Genomic DNA, 18,977 nt, shown 5'->3' on the forward strand with positions numbered 1-18,977 from the left:
GAGTGTGTTTAATGTTTATAAACACAAATGACTGGATAAATTTTTCACTGGTGGTAGGACCTCTTGGGAGTCCGCACGGGTAGGTACCACCACCCCGCCTATTTCTGCCGTGAAGCAGTGATGCGTTTCGGTTCGAAGGGTGGGGTAGCCGTTGTAACTAGGTATACTTGAGGTCTTAGAACTTATATATCTCAAGCTGGGTGGCGCATTTACGTTGTAGATGTCTATGGGCTCCAGTAACCACTTAACATCAGGTGGGCTGTGAGCTCGTCCATCCATCTAAGCAATAAAAAATAAAAATAAGTATTGGTAAAACATAAATTTTAATAATAATTTATGTATTGGATAACGATTTTAGTAGTATTAAGACATTGTTTTGATTATTACTTAAATGATAAAATGTTGTTTTGATAAATATCACAAAAGTGTAGGGTGGACGCCGTAACGCCAGCCACGCCATATAAAATGGCGGTGCGTGGACAAAGTCATCTCAGTCTGTCTCAAGCAGTCAAGGCGGTCGGTCGGTCTGTCGGTTTTATTGACTTTTATTGCAAGTATTGCAATACGCTGGGTTCAACGGAATAAGAATGATGACGGAACTGCCGCTCAGTCATCCCTGGCGCCGTCATGTACATTCAGTAAGGGAACATTTCGTAGATGACTTAAGTCTGTCCACCATGTGGATGATCGGCCGCAAGAGCATTGACCGTCTACTCTTCCTTGATAATGATAACACAAACCTGTAATATCAAGTGCAGAATAAAACATACAGCCTAGTATCTTGAAATTGACGGCAGCATGCAAGTTCTGAGCTGCTATTTTGACGCCAATAAACATTAACTTAACGATAGTCGATATATTTGACAAACTTCATCCTGCATAGTGCAAGTATACAATTTCGAATCCCCATATTTACAGAGCACTTGAACAGCTGTGCTGCTACAAGGGCCTACTCGCGCAAAACTAAACAAGATTCGTAAATGCACTTACATTCGCCGCTTAAGGCAAAGCAAAAAAGTTATATTAAGATAGACGTGCAGACGGGTGATGAGATTTGGATGTGTGCAAGTAAAATTAGATTTTTGTTAATTGAAATAAGATTGAAAACTGTAATTAAAGTCGTAGTTTAGAGTAAGTCAGAGTAGCAAGCAACTCTTTTACAATGATAATCTGCTTATTCGATTCCGGCATTTAACATCTTCGGGTACCAAGTGGTGGTAGGACCTCTTGTGAATCCGCACGGGTAGGTATCACCACCCTGCCTATTTCTGCCTTGAAGCAGTAAAGCGTTTCGGTTCGAAGGGCGGGGCAGCCTTTGTAACTATACTGAGACCTTAGAACTTATATTTCAAGGTGGGTGGCGCATTTACGTTGTAGATGTCTATGGGCTCCAGCAATCGCTTAACACCAGGTGAGCTGTGAGCTCGACCACCCATCTAAGCAATAAAAAAAAAACTTATTTCGCGCGCCCACTAGGCGTAGTAATTTCGTAGGAGGATTAGCCCCGGTCTAAAAACAAGGCGTTCCGGTCCAAAAATTAGCTTAGCCGTTGAGCAAACTGACTTAGACCTCATGTCTGAAGGTGAGGGGCAGCGTCCATGTTGTGATCTCCTTGGATTCCGGTAGCCACTCAACCCCAGTTGGACCTTAAGTGGATTCAGCTATCTAACCAAAAAGAAAGGTACATAAGGTCTCATGTATTCTTATCGACGTGCCAATAGGTAAAATCATATCCTAAAACATAACTGTCTCCACTCGATTTAGGAGCACATTAGAAGTTTCAATTGCCATTCCGCCGAAATGAATCTCGACAAAGCTTTGGAAATGAGAGTTGTCTCAACTAATTGGTCGCATTATGAACGAGTCACGTGTAAAGCTACGGAAGGAGCGTTTATCAGCGGAACAATTTTCGGGGGCTGCCTTTGTCAAATAACAAACTTTCGTAAACGCGATAGGGGTACAATTTTAAATTAGATTAAATATTTCCTCGTTCATTTGGAAAATGTATGAAAACGCTCCGGATATGGTTGGTTCGCCAGAGTTTAATTTCTTGTTTAATTTTTCACTTAAACTTATGGTATTTGATTAAGTCTCTTATATTATTACAAATGATACGTTAGCTTTCTTCGCGGCTAAGGTTTTGTTTTTGATGTAAGCTTTTTTATTTTTAATAATAATTATTATATTATAATACTTTGTATTAATTGTATGTATATTTACGGAGATATGTATGTGTATATGTATGAGTACATATATGTATTTCACTGGATTGGTACACCGCGCGTAGTTCATTTCCAAATGATTCTTGTCCACCTGATGGTTGCCTGGAAGAGATCGCTCTTAGCGATAAGACCGCCAATTGTACTTTTTTGTTTTTAATGTATCGCAGTTTATTTGTTTTTTGGTGTACAATAAAGAATACTCTCTCTCTCTTAAATCATTTTAATGACTGTTTTTTTATTGGTCTTGCAGACGCATACGACCTGATGGAGAGTGGTAACTGTTGCCCATGGACCTCAGCAATGCACTGTTGAACAGAAGCAGCTCAAAAAACTAATTAAGAGCTCTATTCTTACAACTATACACGTGTTTATTTTTAAATCCCAAACCTTGACTAACTCCCAACTTTTTTTTTTTTTTCCTACCTAAGCTGAGAGCCTTGAGAGGCTATTTCAGCGTAACCCTAACGTTTGTAGGTGAGCTCACGGGGCTCAAACCTGATGACGTTGCTAACACGAACCCCAGCAAGAGTCGTGCTTCGCAGAATCTACCACCGGATCGGAAACGCGACCCACTGAGAAGATCCGGCGAGAAACTCAGTGGGCTGTGTCTGAGAGTTAATTTACTCGTCGAGCCCTTCGTCGCAAGCGACGGGTTCGACGAGAACGGTGACCGGTGCTTGAAGTACCTAGAAGCACCGTTAGTGGATCGGGAGGATCCGAGATGACGTGTTTTGGGCGACGTCGACTGCTTTCCATTCTGTCCGCAGGATCGGGAATATCTCCCAACAAAATTATCGATTGCTATTTAAAAACTCATAATCATAAGACCGTTTTGATAAGATAAAAAAAAAACAAAAACAAATTCATTTCTAAATGTCATAATATTAGTAATAGCTTGTGTTTATTTTAAAACGTAAAAAACCGACAATGACAGGCGCAGAGCATAATTTAAAAAAAAGATACATCCTGTGACATAGAAACCGTAAGAATTCTAGTGGATCCAATTATCACTAGGTCACATTAACGTGAACACTTTCACTTCCTTAAGACTTAAGAAGACATGTTTCAAATAAGGGTTATCCAGGATGAGCTTCTATTCAAACATAGCGCAGAAAATAACGTAAGCCGACAACTTTAATCTTCCCAATAAACACAATAGCCCAATCTTCTGATACTCCCAAAAGCATCAATTACAACACATTTCAAATGTTTTACAAATATTATCACATGACAGAGGTTGCACCATCCAAATCCAAATCTGCACCGTTCAAATTAGGACATATCCCACTCGCTACGAAGACAACCATCCTAGCAACCTCTTCGGGTTCAATAATCTTCATGTCTTGCGAGAGCCTCTCGTAGGCTACCTGCCGTTCTTCCTCAGACATCGCCAGATTTGACAGGATATTAGTTCTGGTCAATCCTGGTTGCACAGAATTTACTCGAACACCTTCCGTGGCTAATTCTATTGCCGCAATCTTGGTGAACTTCTGAAGTCCAGCTTTTGCAACCGAGTAACCCATAAACCCATGTCTGACTCTTGCGTACTTAGTGGCTGTGAGGTTGACAATGTTACCTTTGGTCTTCGTCAAGTACGGCAGAGCCTGATGCGAGAGACTGTACGGAACTCGAAGATTAATATTGATCATCTCGTCAAATGCCTCTATATTTTCATCGAAGAGCGAACCTATGAGGACTTTACCGGCACAGTTGACAAGGACATCGATCCTTTTGAACGCGGTCACAGTTTTGGTTACTACCACAGCGCAACTGTCTTTATGGGTCAGATCTATTCTGACACATAAGGGGCTGATTCCTTTTGCTGCGTGACATTTCTCGGCAACAGCTCTTAGTCTGGATTCGTTTCTCCCCACGAGAGTCAAAGTCGCACCATATTCAGCGAACAGTATAGCAGACGCTGCACCTATACCAGAACTGGCCCCAGTCACAATAACAACTTTTCCAGTGAAATCCATTTCAACGTGCGATCGTCTGTATTGATAATTGCCTACTAAAACTTATCATGCTCTTATCAGATAAAGCGCGCTGTTGGTTTTTGATAGCATTTTCATCGTTATTTATCGGATAATATGATATAAATATACTGGTGGGTTTTTAGATACATGAGAACCAGATTAATCCTGTTTCGTTTATGTTATTTCTACATCACAATATAACTATAGATTTATGACGGTATCCATAATTAGAACACAAGCCCGATATTAATTAAAAATCTACTGATAGGCTGTCTTTGTTTTATAAACCAGCTTGCAAACTTATCTTCAAAATGTCGTTAATTCGATTCAGATTTTTATCATGTATCTTCTATTCCACGAAGGCTAAAGAGAATTCTGTCCTATTGTCTATTCAGTACAGCATAATCAAGATACGAATACTAATTTCTGAATTCCAATCTGACACAAAAACAGAAACCGTAGATTCATAGCGTAATAAATACACTTGACGCACCACACTTCGAGGCGGCCTCAAGAGTACGCCTCAAACGAGTGCACTAATGCGCTGTGACGTACAATGTCGGGCTTATCTCCTCCTCCATTAGTCGAATTGAACGGGCACTTTTGTTTGCAACGCAGTGTACGATGCGACGAGCGCTTTGTATTGTCGTTTGTGGTGTAAGTACATGAACGGAAGCGTTTAAAACACGACAGTCGTCAAGTGTGCTTAGTGTGTGTAGAAAAGTGCATTATTGTACGCTACTAAATTGACTGATGTACGCTTTGTGAAAGAATCAGTTAAATAATGAAAACCAAAGTGGACTTTGACTGTTCTTTCGTTGACGTTATTGCGAAAATGTTTACAAATTCGATAGGTTTTATTGATAGGTAATGGCTTTATTGAAGAAACTAGCTTTTGCCCGCGACTCCGTCCGCGTGGAATATAGTTAGTAGTGGAAGAATGTGGCTTACGTGATGATCTATCGGGCTCTTAAGTAAATACTAACAGGTATTTCACTATTGCCAGGTATGTGGTGGAGGCATTTACTAGTTGTATATCACATTGCAAGCCAGCATGGGATTTTACCACCACCCTTCCTGTTTCCGGTACATACACCGGTTAAATAGAGTTAAATAGGGAACTACCACTGAATACACATTGTGGTGTGTATATGAGCCCTAATAACTATTTACCAGCTACCGTGAGTTCGCATGCCGATTTAAAACAACAAAAACGAATAATAATAAACGTAGCAAAGTTACTGAAATCAAAATCAAAAACCATTCTTACAAGCTCTCACAGACGCATCCAAATCTTCACGACTTTACCACCGATCCGGAATGCAGTTAATTGATTCTTCCTTCTTTCAGGATCGATCATTAGACGACCTTTAAAGTCGAATCATCATCATCATTATCAGCCTGTATCTCTCCACTGCCGATGTAGGCCTCTCCCGTAGTACGCCATAATGAGCGGTCCTGGCGTGTAAGGGGCTGTAAGGCGTGGGAATGGAATCACAGCTACTCAATAGCCAACCTCAACCGCCCGTGGTGCACCCGGCTAGCTAACGGACGCGGCCCTTGCGACCGACAAATACCGTATAACAATCCATAATAAGCTATATCCCTAAATAAAACACACCAGGCCATGGGCAGCATTATATGTCCTTTCAGCAGCTGCTGCAAGAACATATAATTGCTGTCATCAACCCGCCTCCCAAGCGTGATGACTATGGGCATAGCCCTTCCAATGGACATAAACTCGAATAACGCCCACTGGGTTTCTCATCGGATCTTCTCAGTGGGTCGCGAATCCGATCCGGTGGTAGATTCTGTGAAGCACTGATCTTGCTAGGGCTAGTGTTAGCGAATTCTCTCAGGTTTAGTACGTGAGCTCGCCTAGCCGTCCGGGCGTAACTGGAATAGCCTCTTAGGCCACCAGTAGGGAAAAACATAACTCAAGCACAGAAAAATGCAATTTTAATCCGAATCGCGTTTGCTCAAAACATGGGTCCCATAAAAAGCTGTGGAGACGGGGTATTGTAAACAATGTGATTCGATTAATGACGTTCTCCGAGGCAGTGTGAATGGCGTCGTGTAACGGACTCGACCGTCGGGGATTTGTTCGCAATGCCACACTAGCCGAGAGTCCGAGTCGATATGTCATCCCATCGTTATTAATGACTCATGCACTAGACTATCTGGTGTCGATTTGAAATGAGTTTTGCAAGCTTTCACCACGGATGAGCGTAAACTTGAAAAGAACCTATGATGAACTTAAGGTAGAATTAATTTTGAGGGTTTTTTATATTATTTAATATACATATACTAGCGACCCGCCCTCGCTTCGCTTCGGAAACATTAAATTTTATTATTGATAGCCGAGTCCCGCGGTTATTGTCGTATCGCGGGTGACACCGCGGGGCGAAGCACATTAGAAACCTCAAAAATAACAGTATTTCTCCACTATTCAATGGATGTTATTATACATATAAACCTTCCTCTTCAATCACTCTATCTATTAAAAAAAACCGCATCAAAATCCGTTACGTAGTTTTAAAGATTTAAGCATAAATAGGGATATAGGGACAGAGAAAGCGACTTTGTTTTATACTATGAAGTGATTCATAATGGACTAAACAATTTGAAAAGTAAAGTTGTTTGTGTCTTAGACCATGTTTGTTAAAGTAGTTCTTGAGAATATGTTGATACTGCTGAAGTTTGGTAGAGCTTTGACGTCGTAATTTTTATTTATCTTATTATATTATATTGGTATTTGGTTTTTACCTAGTTATGAAATATCGTCACAAAATATGGCAACCTACTTAATATCTGAAGTTTTATTAATGTTATGACCTCAAACACTCTTAGCTGATATGCCGCTTTTGAACATTATAATGAAAAGTATATTGAACAACTTCCCACGAAAGTTCGGAGAGGTTTAGGTATAGGCTGTCTGCACGGCTTCAGTGTTGGATGTAGACGTTATATAAATAATATAAAATCATTTAACTTGTCTTTTTTTCTTTTATTGCTCAGAATTTTAAGCTATTGCATAGTTTTTATCGCGGGCTTTGAGCGGGGCGACCGAATCAAGATTTTCCGTAACGAAAATAAAACCTAACACCCTCCATTCTGCCTACCATGTAGCTCGCGTTCAACACATTCGCACGTTACGCTTGTATAGTGTTTGTGACTAAGCGCGTGGCGTGACGTCGCACTGCATGCGCATCATGAAAAGCCTGCCCATCTCTCTCTCGCGCGGTCTAGCTTATGAGTGTGAAGGGGACAGTTAATGCTTTGCTTTTGTTAATGTTTACAAATATAACGTGGTCTTTATTTTTTAGAATAGTAGAACAGATCTTCCAACGCGCTTGAAGGAGGCACAGTCCCCAAGATACTGGCTACGTTGCCTCGTTGGACAGCCAGACTCACTCTCTGTGCAAAGTACCAGCCAGCCTTAGCATCATGTGTAACCTCCTTCAAGCGTTTGGAGATTTCTGTAAAAAATTTCTTTGCTTCAGGGCCCCAAGGGCCCATCGTCTCAACCGCGAAAGGCAAAAAAGAATAAGAAGACCCCAAACCCGAATACTTCCGCTTTTTTGTAATTTCTGCTGAAGCTGCAGCTGAACCGGGGCGGGACGAAGTACCATCTAAATGACAGGGAGCCACAGTATCCACACAAGTAGCATCCCATACCAGGCACCTACCAACTGACCATGGAATCAGCGTGACTCCATCGGGCCTTTTCCCATCTGACCTCAAAATTCCGATGGGTTCCAAGACAGCCGGAACATTGATTGTAGTGAGCGCCCTTCTTATCATATCATTTAAAGACGCGTGTCTTGGAATGCGCCCAGCGCTTTTCTGGCACGAGAGTCCGTGATGTCCAAGCTCATTGACGTACTCGCCACAGACACAGAAATGTGGTACGTTAATATGGGCCCCCAACCGTAAGCCAATAGCTAGCGAGAGAGCGTTGTTGTCCAACAACGTGCCTGTATTGGACGATGGATAGGCTTGAAGCCAGTAACTTGATTCCTTTTCGGTAACGGCGCGAAAACGAGCAATGTCCACGCTGTTGTCATATGACTGTAGTAACCGTTGCTGTATCCGTTGACAAAGCGGAGTGTCCCAAAGACGCTGCAAATGCGGTAAAGTAGGAAAATCCGCCTGACACAAAGACTGCCAGGCCGATCCAGCCTCCGACACACCCACAATCTCTACGGAACCCATACAAGGGTTGAGAACATTACCGACTATGAGACAGGAGGCGTGTGCAGAAGCAAGAAAGGCCGGCAATGCAACAGCTGATGCTTTACGTACGCCGATACCACCAAAACGTACCGGCAGGACACATTGCTCCCAAGAGAGGTCACCCAAATTACAATTAATTATTTTGCACAGAACACCTTTTATCATTTCATCCAAAGAATTAAGTTTATTATTATGTTTCCATAAGAAAGAACATCTTAACACATATGTAAATTTAGGTACGAATAGACAGTGTCTTATGATGAACAAAGCCATATGAGAGTTAATTTCAAATAAATTGTTGGAACACTGAGAAAATTTATCAATCTGCTCATCAATATACGCGTCGATCGATCCATCCAAAATGGGAGCACCCAGCAACATCAGAGAATTCTCATCAACAATTTTTATGTTGGGCGCTGCTGTATTAAACTTTGCAAAAACGTCAGAAACTGGTACGGAACAACAAGAGGCATTGATAAAAAGCTCACACTTAGCAAAATTGAGCTCTAAACCCAAACTGGCCAAAGCAGATTTTAGATATTCTAAATCCCTTAAGACCGTGGAAATGTCCCCTCCCAATGTTCCGTCATCCAGATACCATAAATTTAGGCTGGACTTCAGCTCCCTCAAAACTGGATGTATCCCCAAACTAAAAATCGCCGGACCGAGTGGATCACCTTGTTGACAACCCGTCGCTGATTCCACAAGGTTCTCCTTATAAACCAGCTTAGATGGATTACCATAGCATTGATAAAGGTAAGGGTAGATAGATGGTATGTGTTCCTTCACTTCTTTGAGAAAAGCATTCCTATCGATACAATTAAATGCATTTTTTAAATCCACCTTCACCAATACTTCGGCACCACCCCCCTTAAGAAAGGTGCGAGCCGCATGTACCGCAGCTTCACAGCCGCCCTTTGTACCGACGCCCAACTGTATCGGCCGGAACATCCCACTCAATATCGGCAGAACCTCTTTGCAGCAAAGCCTGGATACAATGCGGCGCAGTGTACCGCCAACAGCGATAGGCCTAATACCGCCATCTCTCTTCATCAAAGCACACAAATTCGCTCCATACAAAATATCAGCGATACTTTCAGGTACACTTCCCGCCAGCATTAAATTAACAAGCGAGACTATACTTTTAAGTAAAGACCGCCCGACATCACCAGCAGAAACATTGATTAAATCCTTGAAATGCTGCGGGGATAGACCATCCAGTCCGGCTGCTGAACCGTTTTTAAAAGATGTAATTGTGGTGAGAACGTCATCAAGAGACACACGAGGCAAAGTTGTGGAAGACTGTGGTGGCGGCACACTAACAGGTGTTAAAGGTGCAGGATGTTTCGACTTCAACGCCAGAAGAGTGTCGGCATTATTCGGAGCTAGAGAATCTGATGAAAATAATAGTTGTGAGGCACCCTTTAAATCTCCATCACTTACTTTCCCCTCAATTTTTGCAACTTTATTAAATGGACGCTGTTGCTTGTCATAATTTACCCCATCGTCCAACAAAGTCTTATTGGAATTATTCTTACAATTATCCTTAATTTTTTTAGTAAGTGAATGGGAGTTATTGCTCTGTTTATCTACATGCAAAATTCTATATGCAAATGATAAAAGATCCTCCCAACTTGTGACATTATTGTCATGCAAAACTTGATCAATGTTTTTTTTAAGTTCCTCGGCCACCATAACCCTGGCTCCACGAGGAACTCGTTTAACAACCGGCGAATTGTTTTTATAAAGGCTCAGTTTCTTCCATAACGGGACCACGGAAACCCTATTATCCCTCGATGAACCAGGACATAGGGTATTTGGAACTGACTCAGCTTTGTGGATTCTACCTGTATGAATTTTTAGACCCCTATTACCTTTAAAATACCGTAAACATTCGTCACATTGAGTAAGACCAGCAGGAAAAGTATTCGGATTTGGCGGTAGCGGTTGTGAGTGAGACATATTATTTTAAACATATTATAAAATCTTTAACATGTAGCTAACTAAGTTAATAACTATTGTAGAAAAGTAAAATTAGAAAATGATAATAGTAATAAAGCTATAACAATTCCATTTAAATATGTCAAATTAAAAACAATACCAATAAAATATATTTGAATGATAACAATAATAATCCAAAATAACTAAAAATCATGTCAATAAAATCAATTTTGCAAATTAAAAAAATAAAATTTAAACTAATTTTGTAAAATTTTACATCAATATTGACTTAATTATTCTTTAAATAAAGAAAAAACAATAAAAAAAATACAAAAATAGAAAACGACATTTAGACGATATAAACCATGGGCTCGAACGTGGTAACTCCTGCACTGCGTACTTGATTTCATAGTTCACACCGCTAGACCAGGCGTATTGCTTGCACATGAAGTGAATGTTCCTATGATATTGATATTTCTTAGTAAAGTATTCCTTTGACAATAATATTTTTTTCTTGATCGACGGTATCTTGTAGTCAAATGTAATGCTGCACACAAGCCACCCCGTTATTAGGAAGATGGATGTGTGATTTACGGGGACACTTGATAGCTACAAAACACCCAAATTGCTGCCAAGTTCAGATTCTTCTGCCGCATTGATATCGTAAACACTTCACTTCACTAGTTGTAACGTAAACAACACACAGCTGTTAATCAGCTGATTTGTACGTAAGGTTGACGAAACGTTTCTTTCTTACGAAACACCCTTATATTTATCTTCTGTCACCGAAAACACTTGTACTGTATATTTAGGACAGGTACAATGAATTTTAGTGATTATATTTACAAAATCACAGGTTTACAATTTTTAAAAGCTAATTTATGTACGAGCGATGTTTACGCGGGCAATGTTGCCAAAGGTCTTATTTTATTATTGTTTTCATATTAAGTTATTATTGTCTAATTATAATTGCATAAGTTGATAAAAAATGCAATGCAATAGCTTTACCGCGGTAGACCCCGAGTGCCATTAGTTTTTTTTTATTGCTTCGATGGGTGGACGAGCTCACAGCCCACCTGGTGCTAAGTGGTTACTGGAGCCCATAGACATCTACAACGTAAATGCGTCACCCACCCTGAAACACAAGTTCTAAGGTCTCAGTATAGTTACAACGGCTGCCCCACCCTTCAGTACAAGTTTAATAGTTTATTTCCGTCAAGACATAAGGAAAGGTCCATAATACACCCTGTATACGTTGGAAGAACCAAGCAAAACAATTTCAGCTGCACAATCTAGATGCTGTGCGCGTTATTTATACTCCGGCTACGGATTCAAATATTACACTGTCGAGTTGAAACGTTCCAAGCCTTTTGCAAAACAATGTGATTCGATAAATAAACTTCCGCGTGGCACAATGGTAGTAGGTACGGCCCCGACTAATTAATGGATATTTCCAATTATTGTTCCCGGTTCAATGAGAGGGCTGTTACGTTTATGAACCATTAATTAATTAGGCAACGGTTTTGGCAGTACCTCTGGCATTGTTGACGTGAACGGCGACCAATCACCAACAGATATATGCACGTCTACATACAAAATCAATAAAAAAAATTACGCTATTTTTGGGATATTTATTTTTAAACTCAAAACTAAAATTGCATTTTTGGTCCAACAACAAAAGAAATAAAAAATTTATGAACTTAATTATACGGACTTTAGTGAATTAAGTCAATGGCAAGAGATTTCGTGGACGAATCCCCATGCGCTGGACTGATCAGGTGAAAGACCTTACTGAAACCCCACTTAACGAGTGTGTGCGCCGGGCCTCAGTTCGCAAACTATGGAAAACATCTGTCAAGGCTTTAATAAGCAAGAATTCCACATGACCACGTCTGCTCTGCCAAGAGCAACCGACTATGATGATGAGTGAATTGAATCAAATAATCATTGTTTTTAATAAAGACTAGTCTCTCTCTCTCTTTCTCTCTTCAATCGGTCCCACATTCCTGAGGATCGTGACTCCCTCCGATTCCGTCAACCAGCTGTCTCCATCGAAGTATTTTCAGTTCCTCCGCTATTTGGTCAGACCATCGTTTGGGACCTCTACCCCTAGGCCTTTTTAAGACTAGTCTATCGTAATATCTTTACTACATAAAATCGCTAATCATATTCAAAACATGGATTTGTTGACACTACTCGCGCGCCACTTATTGTTCTTTTATATTATAATACAATGACAGAAACATTCCCTGAAGATTTTGTACGTTACTGATATGAAACATACAAAGAAAAATATATAATTAATATTTAAACTTACAAATAGACACGATCTTTTGAATCTAAAGAGAATTGAAATACCAATCACAAGCCGTGGAGTGACATTAAAATTAAGTTGCTTTTCAGCCGATTTTTTTTAAGTTTACGCCACAATTTTTTATACATAAATTCCGTCCGGTTTTTGCTTCAAAATACCAAGATTCTGCCTACATCCTAAACAATTTTGTCAGGGATTTACTCACCTCACTTATATTTATTCACATTGTTCATATCGGGCCGATTAAAGTACTCACCTGAAACAAATAAAAGAACTAGTATTATTAATTTTGTTTTTGTTGCTTTATACGTCGGTATCTGTAACACAAGAAATTCAACAAAACGCTGAATAGGGCAATGACGCTTTCAAAATACTTCCGATCTATAAAAAGTTCTCTCTGTCTCTTTGCATAGAAATGACATCCGCTCTCGGTGGAAGGTCTTCTCTTTGAAGTCGTTTAGCTAAGCTTCCACATAAACAGCTTACCAAAGTGAATTCCAAAGCCCATACATGTGCATCTTTTTAACATAAGATATGTTTTGCAAATTCGAACTCGATTTTTTTTTATTGCTTTTATGGGTGGACGAACTCACAGCCCACCTGGTGTTAAGTGGTTACTGGAGCCCATAGACATCTCTGACATAAATGCCGCCACCCACCTTGAGATATGAGTCAGAAGGTCTCAATACGACTGCCCCACCCTTCAAGCCGAAATACATTACTACTACGAAATAGGCACGGTGGTGATACCTACCTGTGCGGACACACAAGAGGTCCTACCACCAGAAAATTTGTCCAAAGTACAGTCTAATTACTCGCAACCGTGATGACAAAAGCGACGAGAACGATAAAGCGACGTGTCACTAATCAGGTAGTCTCTAGTGATGACAAAATCGACGAGAACGATAAAGCGATGTGTCACTAATCAGGTAGTCTCTAGCAACGTAGAACGAGAATGGCACATTAAGCTGTAGGGGAGCATCGCCAATCGACCGCGGCCGGATCGAACCGGACGTGGCCGGTTTAAATAGGTTTGTGCTGTACAGGGTGCAACAAATTTAGAACTGATGGTAGGACGTCTTGTGAGTCCGCACGGGTAGGTACCACCACCCAGCCTATTTATGCCGTGGAGCAGTAATGCGTTTCGGTTTGAAGGGTGGGACAGCCGTTGTAACTATACTGAGACCTTAGGAACTTATATCTCAAGGTGGGTGGCGCATTTACGTTGTAGATGTCTATGGGCTCCAGTAACCGTTAGGACTACTGAACCATGAATCCGATTGACTTGAAACTTGGATAGGCTAATATTTATACGAGCGTTGGACTCCCTAATAATAATGACAATAAATAATAATGTTAATTGTAAATGCCCAGCGTAGCGGACCAGTACGGCTAGTATCATTATATATCTATGCATACAAATTAAAAGACCAAAATCGTTATTTGATTTATTTAATTTGTCTCATTACACCCGCAACTTTAACGATTCCCATTCGGATCGTATAGGGCAACCCTTTCCGTGCAACGGGCGTTACGTACCGAACCAATCTGTGCGAAATGCTTCCTCGTCCAATTGAGAATGTACCAGACCTTTGTTTTTCAAGTAAAATCTTCCAAACGAAATTAATTGTGAGTATTTATTTATTTATTTTCCTCTGTGTTATACAAATTATATCGGGGAGTGAAAGGTTTTTTGGTTTGAGCGACATTTTTGCCAGTTTACAGGAGAGCCATTCAAAGTTTAAAATATTGGGATAAATATTGTTACACGCTCGGGTTCGGGATAAATAAAATTCCACCAAAGTACAACTAAAAACTGTATTCAACGCTTAGAACACTTAAAACACTTCACAAACTCTTTAAAATTCTCAATTCGCTTCTTCCGCTTCGCTTCCGTTTTCCATTCGCGTGCCATTTCTGCAACGCTTTTATAGCCGATACCACAGCCCTAGAATTATCGAGAATATTCCACACATCTCTAGTATTGTGTTTCCGCGATCTCACAATAGATGGCGTTGTACTTCTCGAGCGTTCTAGATGCTACTAGATCCTTCGATATTCGTGCGACTATTCGGCGATAGATGGCGTTACTCCTACCGGCGTAGCAATAGCATAACAAAAAAAACTTCTTCAACTATTTAAATGGAGTCAATTTAATTAAGTTCAAATAAAAAGATCGAACTGTGTGTTATACTAATAGCAAATTAAATAAATCTTTAATTAAAAAGATAAACATCGCGTATTTAGCGAAATGTCGCTTAAACAAAAATAACCTTTCATCCATCAATGTATACTTAGCGAATCCAAAAAATGACATGTCCACAATCCGAACGCTATGACATGTCCTTCTTCAAACGAGGCTTGTGGAGAGTATTGAGCGGTAGGCAGCGGCTTGGCTCTGCCCCTGGCATTGCTGAAGTCCATGGGCGACGGTAACCATTCACCATCAGGTGGGCCGTATGCTCGTCTGCATACAAGGGGGCAATAAAAAAAAAAATTCAACGAAGGATGCTCTACCGCATTACAAGTGATCGACAGACCACATAACGATTAAATTCAGCTACAAACACTTCCCTTACACTTACCATTTTACTGCCAATAAAAAATCTAGAGGTAGCTAGAGATTATATATATTTATTTTATTGCTTAGATGTGTGTACGAGCTCACAGCTCACCTGGTATTAAGTGGTAACTGGAGCTCATAAACATCTACAAAGTAAATTCGCCACCCACCTTGATACACCAGATATAAGTGCTAATTATTTTCCATAATTTTGATTAAGTTCAAACTCTTACATAGTGCTTTTAACGTGTTAAGGGATAATCTACTTAATCTCAGTTGAATAACAATAGCGTTTAAGCCTCTGATGATTATCATGTTAATTATCGTCTAAAGGATTTATCGTGTTCAAAAGAGTATTAACGTTGAACGTAATAGGAATAACTTATGTTTTACTATCCGTATTTTAACGTATAGTTTAGGGGCATACGACAAAAGCGGGATTTTCCACTGAGCGGACGAAATTGCTCGGTAAACCGACGGTCCGAATGTTATTGTTTGCAACTTGTATTTTATACAAGCTTATCATGAAAATATATTATAGTTACCGAGTATCAGACGAATCTGTCAAATATCTTGTTTTCTATGATATTGCTACGCGCTGAGGTTCGGGATAAATAAAAAATTGTACCGAAGTGTAAATTAATAGTGTATTTATCACTTAAAATACACACAGAACACTTAAAAAATTCTCAATTCGCTTCTTCCGCTTCGCTTCAGGTGATCCGTTCGCTGTTTCACTTCGAGTAGTTCCTATTACCGACTGACTGCGTGCCATCTCTGCAACGCTAGTCGAGATGAAATCCCTAGGATCGTCGAGAATGTTCCACACAAGCCGAGTATTATGCGTTTCCGCTATCTGACAACAGATGACGTTGTACTCCTCGAGCGTCTTAGATATTACTAGATCCTTCGATATTCGTTCCGGCTATCCGGCGATAGATGGCGTTACCCTTGCCGGCGTAACAATATTTACCCCTGCCAGAATGCGAATAAAGTTAGTCTGTTTAATTTATACATGTGACACCCAAAAATAGTGTGTCGTAACTTAATGTTGATTGATGTTCACATCGCAGACGGCGTTAGATTAAAAGTCCTTAAAGCGGCCTTCGAAATACTTACGGTTAATAAAAAATCGGTTGTCTGTAAAGTCGGTTTACTGACGATTGTTGAACGTGACAACGTCATAAGAAAATACTGATGGAATGGTTTCATTTTTCAAAAGAAAATTTTAATTTTATTTGTTTGATAGATATTTTGTATGGACAATTGACACCACATTCACTTTACACTGAATATCATACTTGACGAAAACATGTAAATGTATTATTGTATAGCAGCTGACCACGCGGATGCATCGCTCACTCAAGTAGGAGAGAGACAGATGCCGAACGCGGAGGCCGATTGTGCCTCTTTGTCGCTCGTTGCGCGCTCTCGCTTGCACTTCAAGCCTTAAATGGAACGCCTCAATGAGTCATGTTTTTTTCGTGCGTGCAGCCGGCTCCATCGAATTATAAGACGTTGTCACGTCAAAAAAAACACTACATTATGACGATAAACCAACCAAATTCTCCGAGTACAAAAGTCCTTCGTCACAACTTTATGTTAATTATAATAATCTGTAGGCTTTAATAATATCGGTGTCTTAGCTTTTCGTGTCCGGAATTAATTACCGTTCGCTTGTTTTATTAATGTTACGACGGATGACACAGTGAATCTGTGAAATCTTTGACGGTTGATACGGCGCCGCTTTGGTTCATTAATTCCTCTTTAAAGTCAAAGAGTTTAGTTCTGAGATACGTGTCGATGTTATTCAAACGTGGTTTGATTAGTTTTGAGATTTTCGAGGGTTGTCGGAAATTAACTTAGCTTTTAATTGAATATTTAAATTTCGGTCCAGTTACGAGGACAATGGCACTTTTATCCTGAATCTAGGATCAGCTACAGTTAACTCTACAGAGGTCAATAGAATAAACCAATAATCTAGTGTAGGCATATTGTTATCATGGCTCTTTTTAGGTTTTTTCTTTAAATATTTTTTATTTCAATTTTATAGTGTCAAGGTCATCAAACCCTTTAAAGCGAAAAGCATTACTGCTCCGCCATTAAAAAAAGACAGCGTGGCAGAATCTTACCGTGGGGACTCACAAGACGTCTTATCGCCAATAAAACGTACATATTAACCAAACGGTTGCTGCTCTCAGGATTGAGTCCTGAGCATAGAAATCCGCGGTCCTCGTTAGCAGAACACAGTTAAGTTAATGTTTTCATTTATTACCATATATTTTATGTATATCAAACGTTTATCATTAACCTTTCTAACGGTCAGCACTTTTAAAAGCTTTTAAAAAGTTTTAAATTAAGATTTTTTTAGTTCATTATTTTAATTTGTTGAATTGTCTTATCTATAACCTTATTTTCTGTAGACTATAATTAACTACAATTTCTTGAAAATGTTTAAGCGAGGACTTTCAAATTACATTACGAGATCTGGTTTATCTCTCATAATTAATTTAAGAGGGTAGATAGATACGCGGCGCCGTATTCATCTTCAATTCGGTTTTATTTAAAAGCGTCATGAATATCGTCTGCTCTGCTACGTTCAGAAGATATATTCGAGTCAGGACTACCTCGGGCTACTTCTAGCATAGCAATTATTCCTAGCATGATTAAATGAATATTTAAATCTTATGGAAAGCCGTCCGCTTCGCTGTGCATTTAAAATTAACATTATTGTTTCTCACCCTCATAAAGATTCTCATCATTAACACCCTCGCAACTAGTGTAGGGAGTACATCACTCATATAAAAATATTAGCCTATCCATTAAGTACATGTATTTTCTACATGGATACCAAGTTTCAAATCAATCGGATGCATCATGGTTCAGTAGTTATAACGGAACATCCGTAAAAACCACTGTAGATTTATAGATTAGTATAGATTGGCCGATGAATCATCATCGCACCAGCAAGCTAAAGCCTTGTTTTTCCAAACCTGAATTAGTGTTAACATGCTTTACAAATTTATTAAGAATCCTATTGTATAATGCGACAATCAATGAAGTACGATCAATCAATTATGAAAACAACGAACGTAACGAACTAGCACGCATCAACAATTTCCTTGAAAGCGGCTTCACGATTTTAACCTTTACCACTCAAGGAATTAAGTTTTCGTGTAATTCCTTAAGTTTCTATAGTGCCTTATCACAATGGAGTAAAGTGGATATTCGTTTGTCGTAATTATCGTTTGCACGTTAAGGGAAAGTTTATTGAGCTGTAGGAAAAGACGCACCAAAAAAATAATCTAAGATTGGTTGAAGCCATACGCTCGAAGCTATTATTACACATAACATATACTTGTGTTTCTGAAAACAAGTTTCACTGGTGGTAGGACTACTTGTGAGTCCGCGCGGGTAGGTACCACCACCCTGCCTATTTCTGCCGTGAAGCAGTAATGAGTTTCGGTTTGAAGGGCGGGGCAGCCGTTGTAACTATACTGAGATCTTAGAACTTATATCTCAAGATGGGTGGCGCATTTACGTTGTAGATGTCTATGGGCTCCAGTAACCACTTAACATCAAGTGGGCTGTTAGCTCGTCCACCAATCTAAGCAATAAAAAAATAAAAAAAAATTCAATTGTACCTACTGCTGTATAACAGCACAGCAGCACAGCAGCAAAACCTGTGCGAGTCGACAACACACACGTCCCCTACGACCGTGAGG

General features: G+C 39.8%; 2 protein-coding genes across 3 annotated transcripts in view; both read right to left on the reverse strand.

The window, feature by feature from the left end:
• The window catches only part of LOC101738381 (heterogeneous nuclear ribonucleoprotein L), a 413,691-nt gene that overhangs the window by 189,977 nt on the left and 204,737 nt on the right, over positions 1-18,977 (reverse strand). The gene's annotated exons all lie outside the window — the stretch shown is intronic.
• On the reverse strand, positions 3,085-4,252 carry LOC119630825 (3-oxoacyl-[acyl-carrier-protein] reductase FabG). Its single transcript, XM_038021352.2, has one exon. The coding sequence runs from the start codon at positions 4,196-4,198 to the stop codon at positions 3,446-3,448; it is 753 nt and encodes a 250-aa protein (XP_037877280.2). The 5' UTR covers positions 4,199-4,252; the 3' UTR covers positions 3,085-3,445.

This window comes from Bombyx mori, chromosome 24, assembly GCF_030269925.1.
Source record: "Bombyx mori chromosome 24, ASM3026992v2".
NCBI lineage: Eukaryota > Metazoa > Arthropoda > Insecta > Lepidoptera > Bombycidae > Bombyx > Bombyx mori.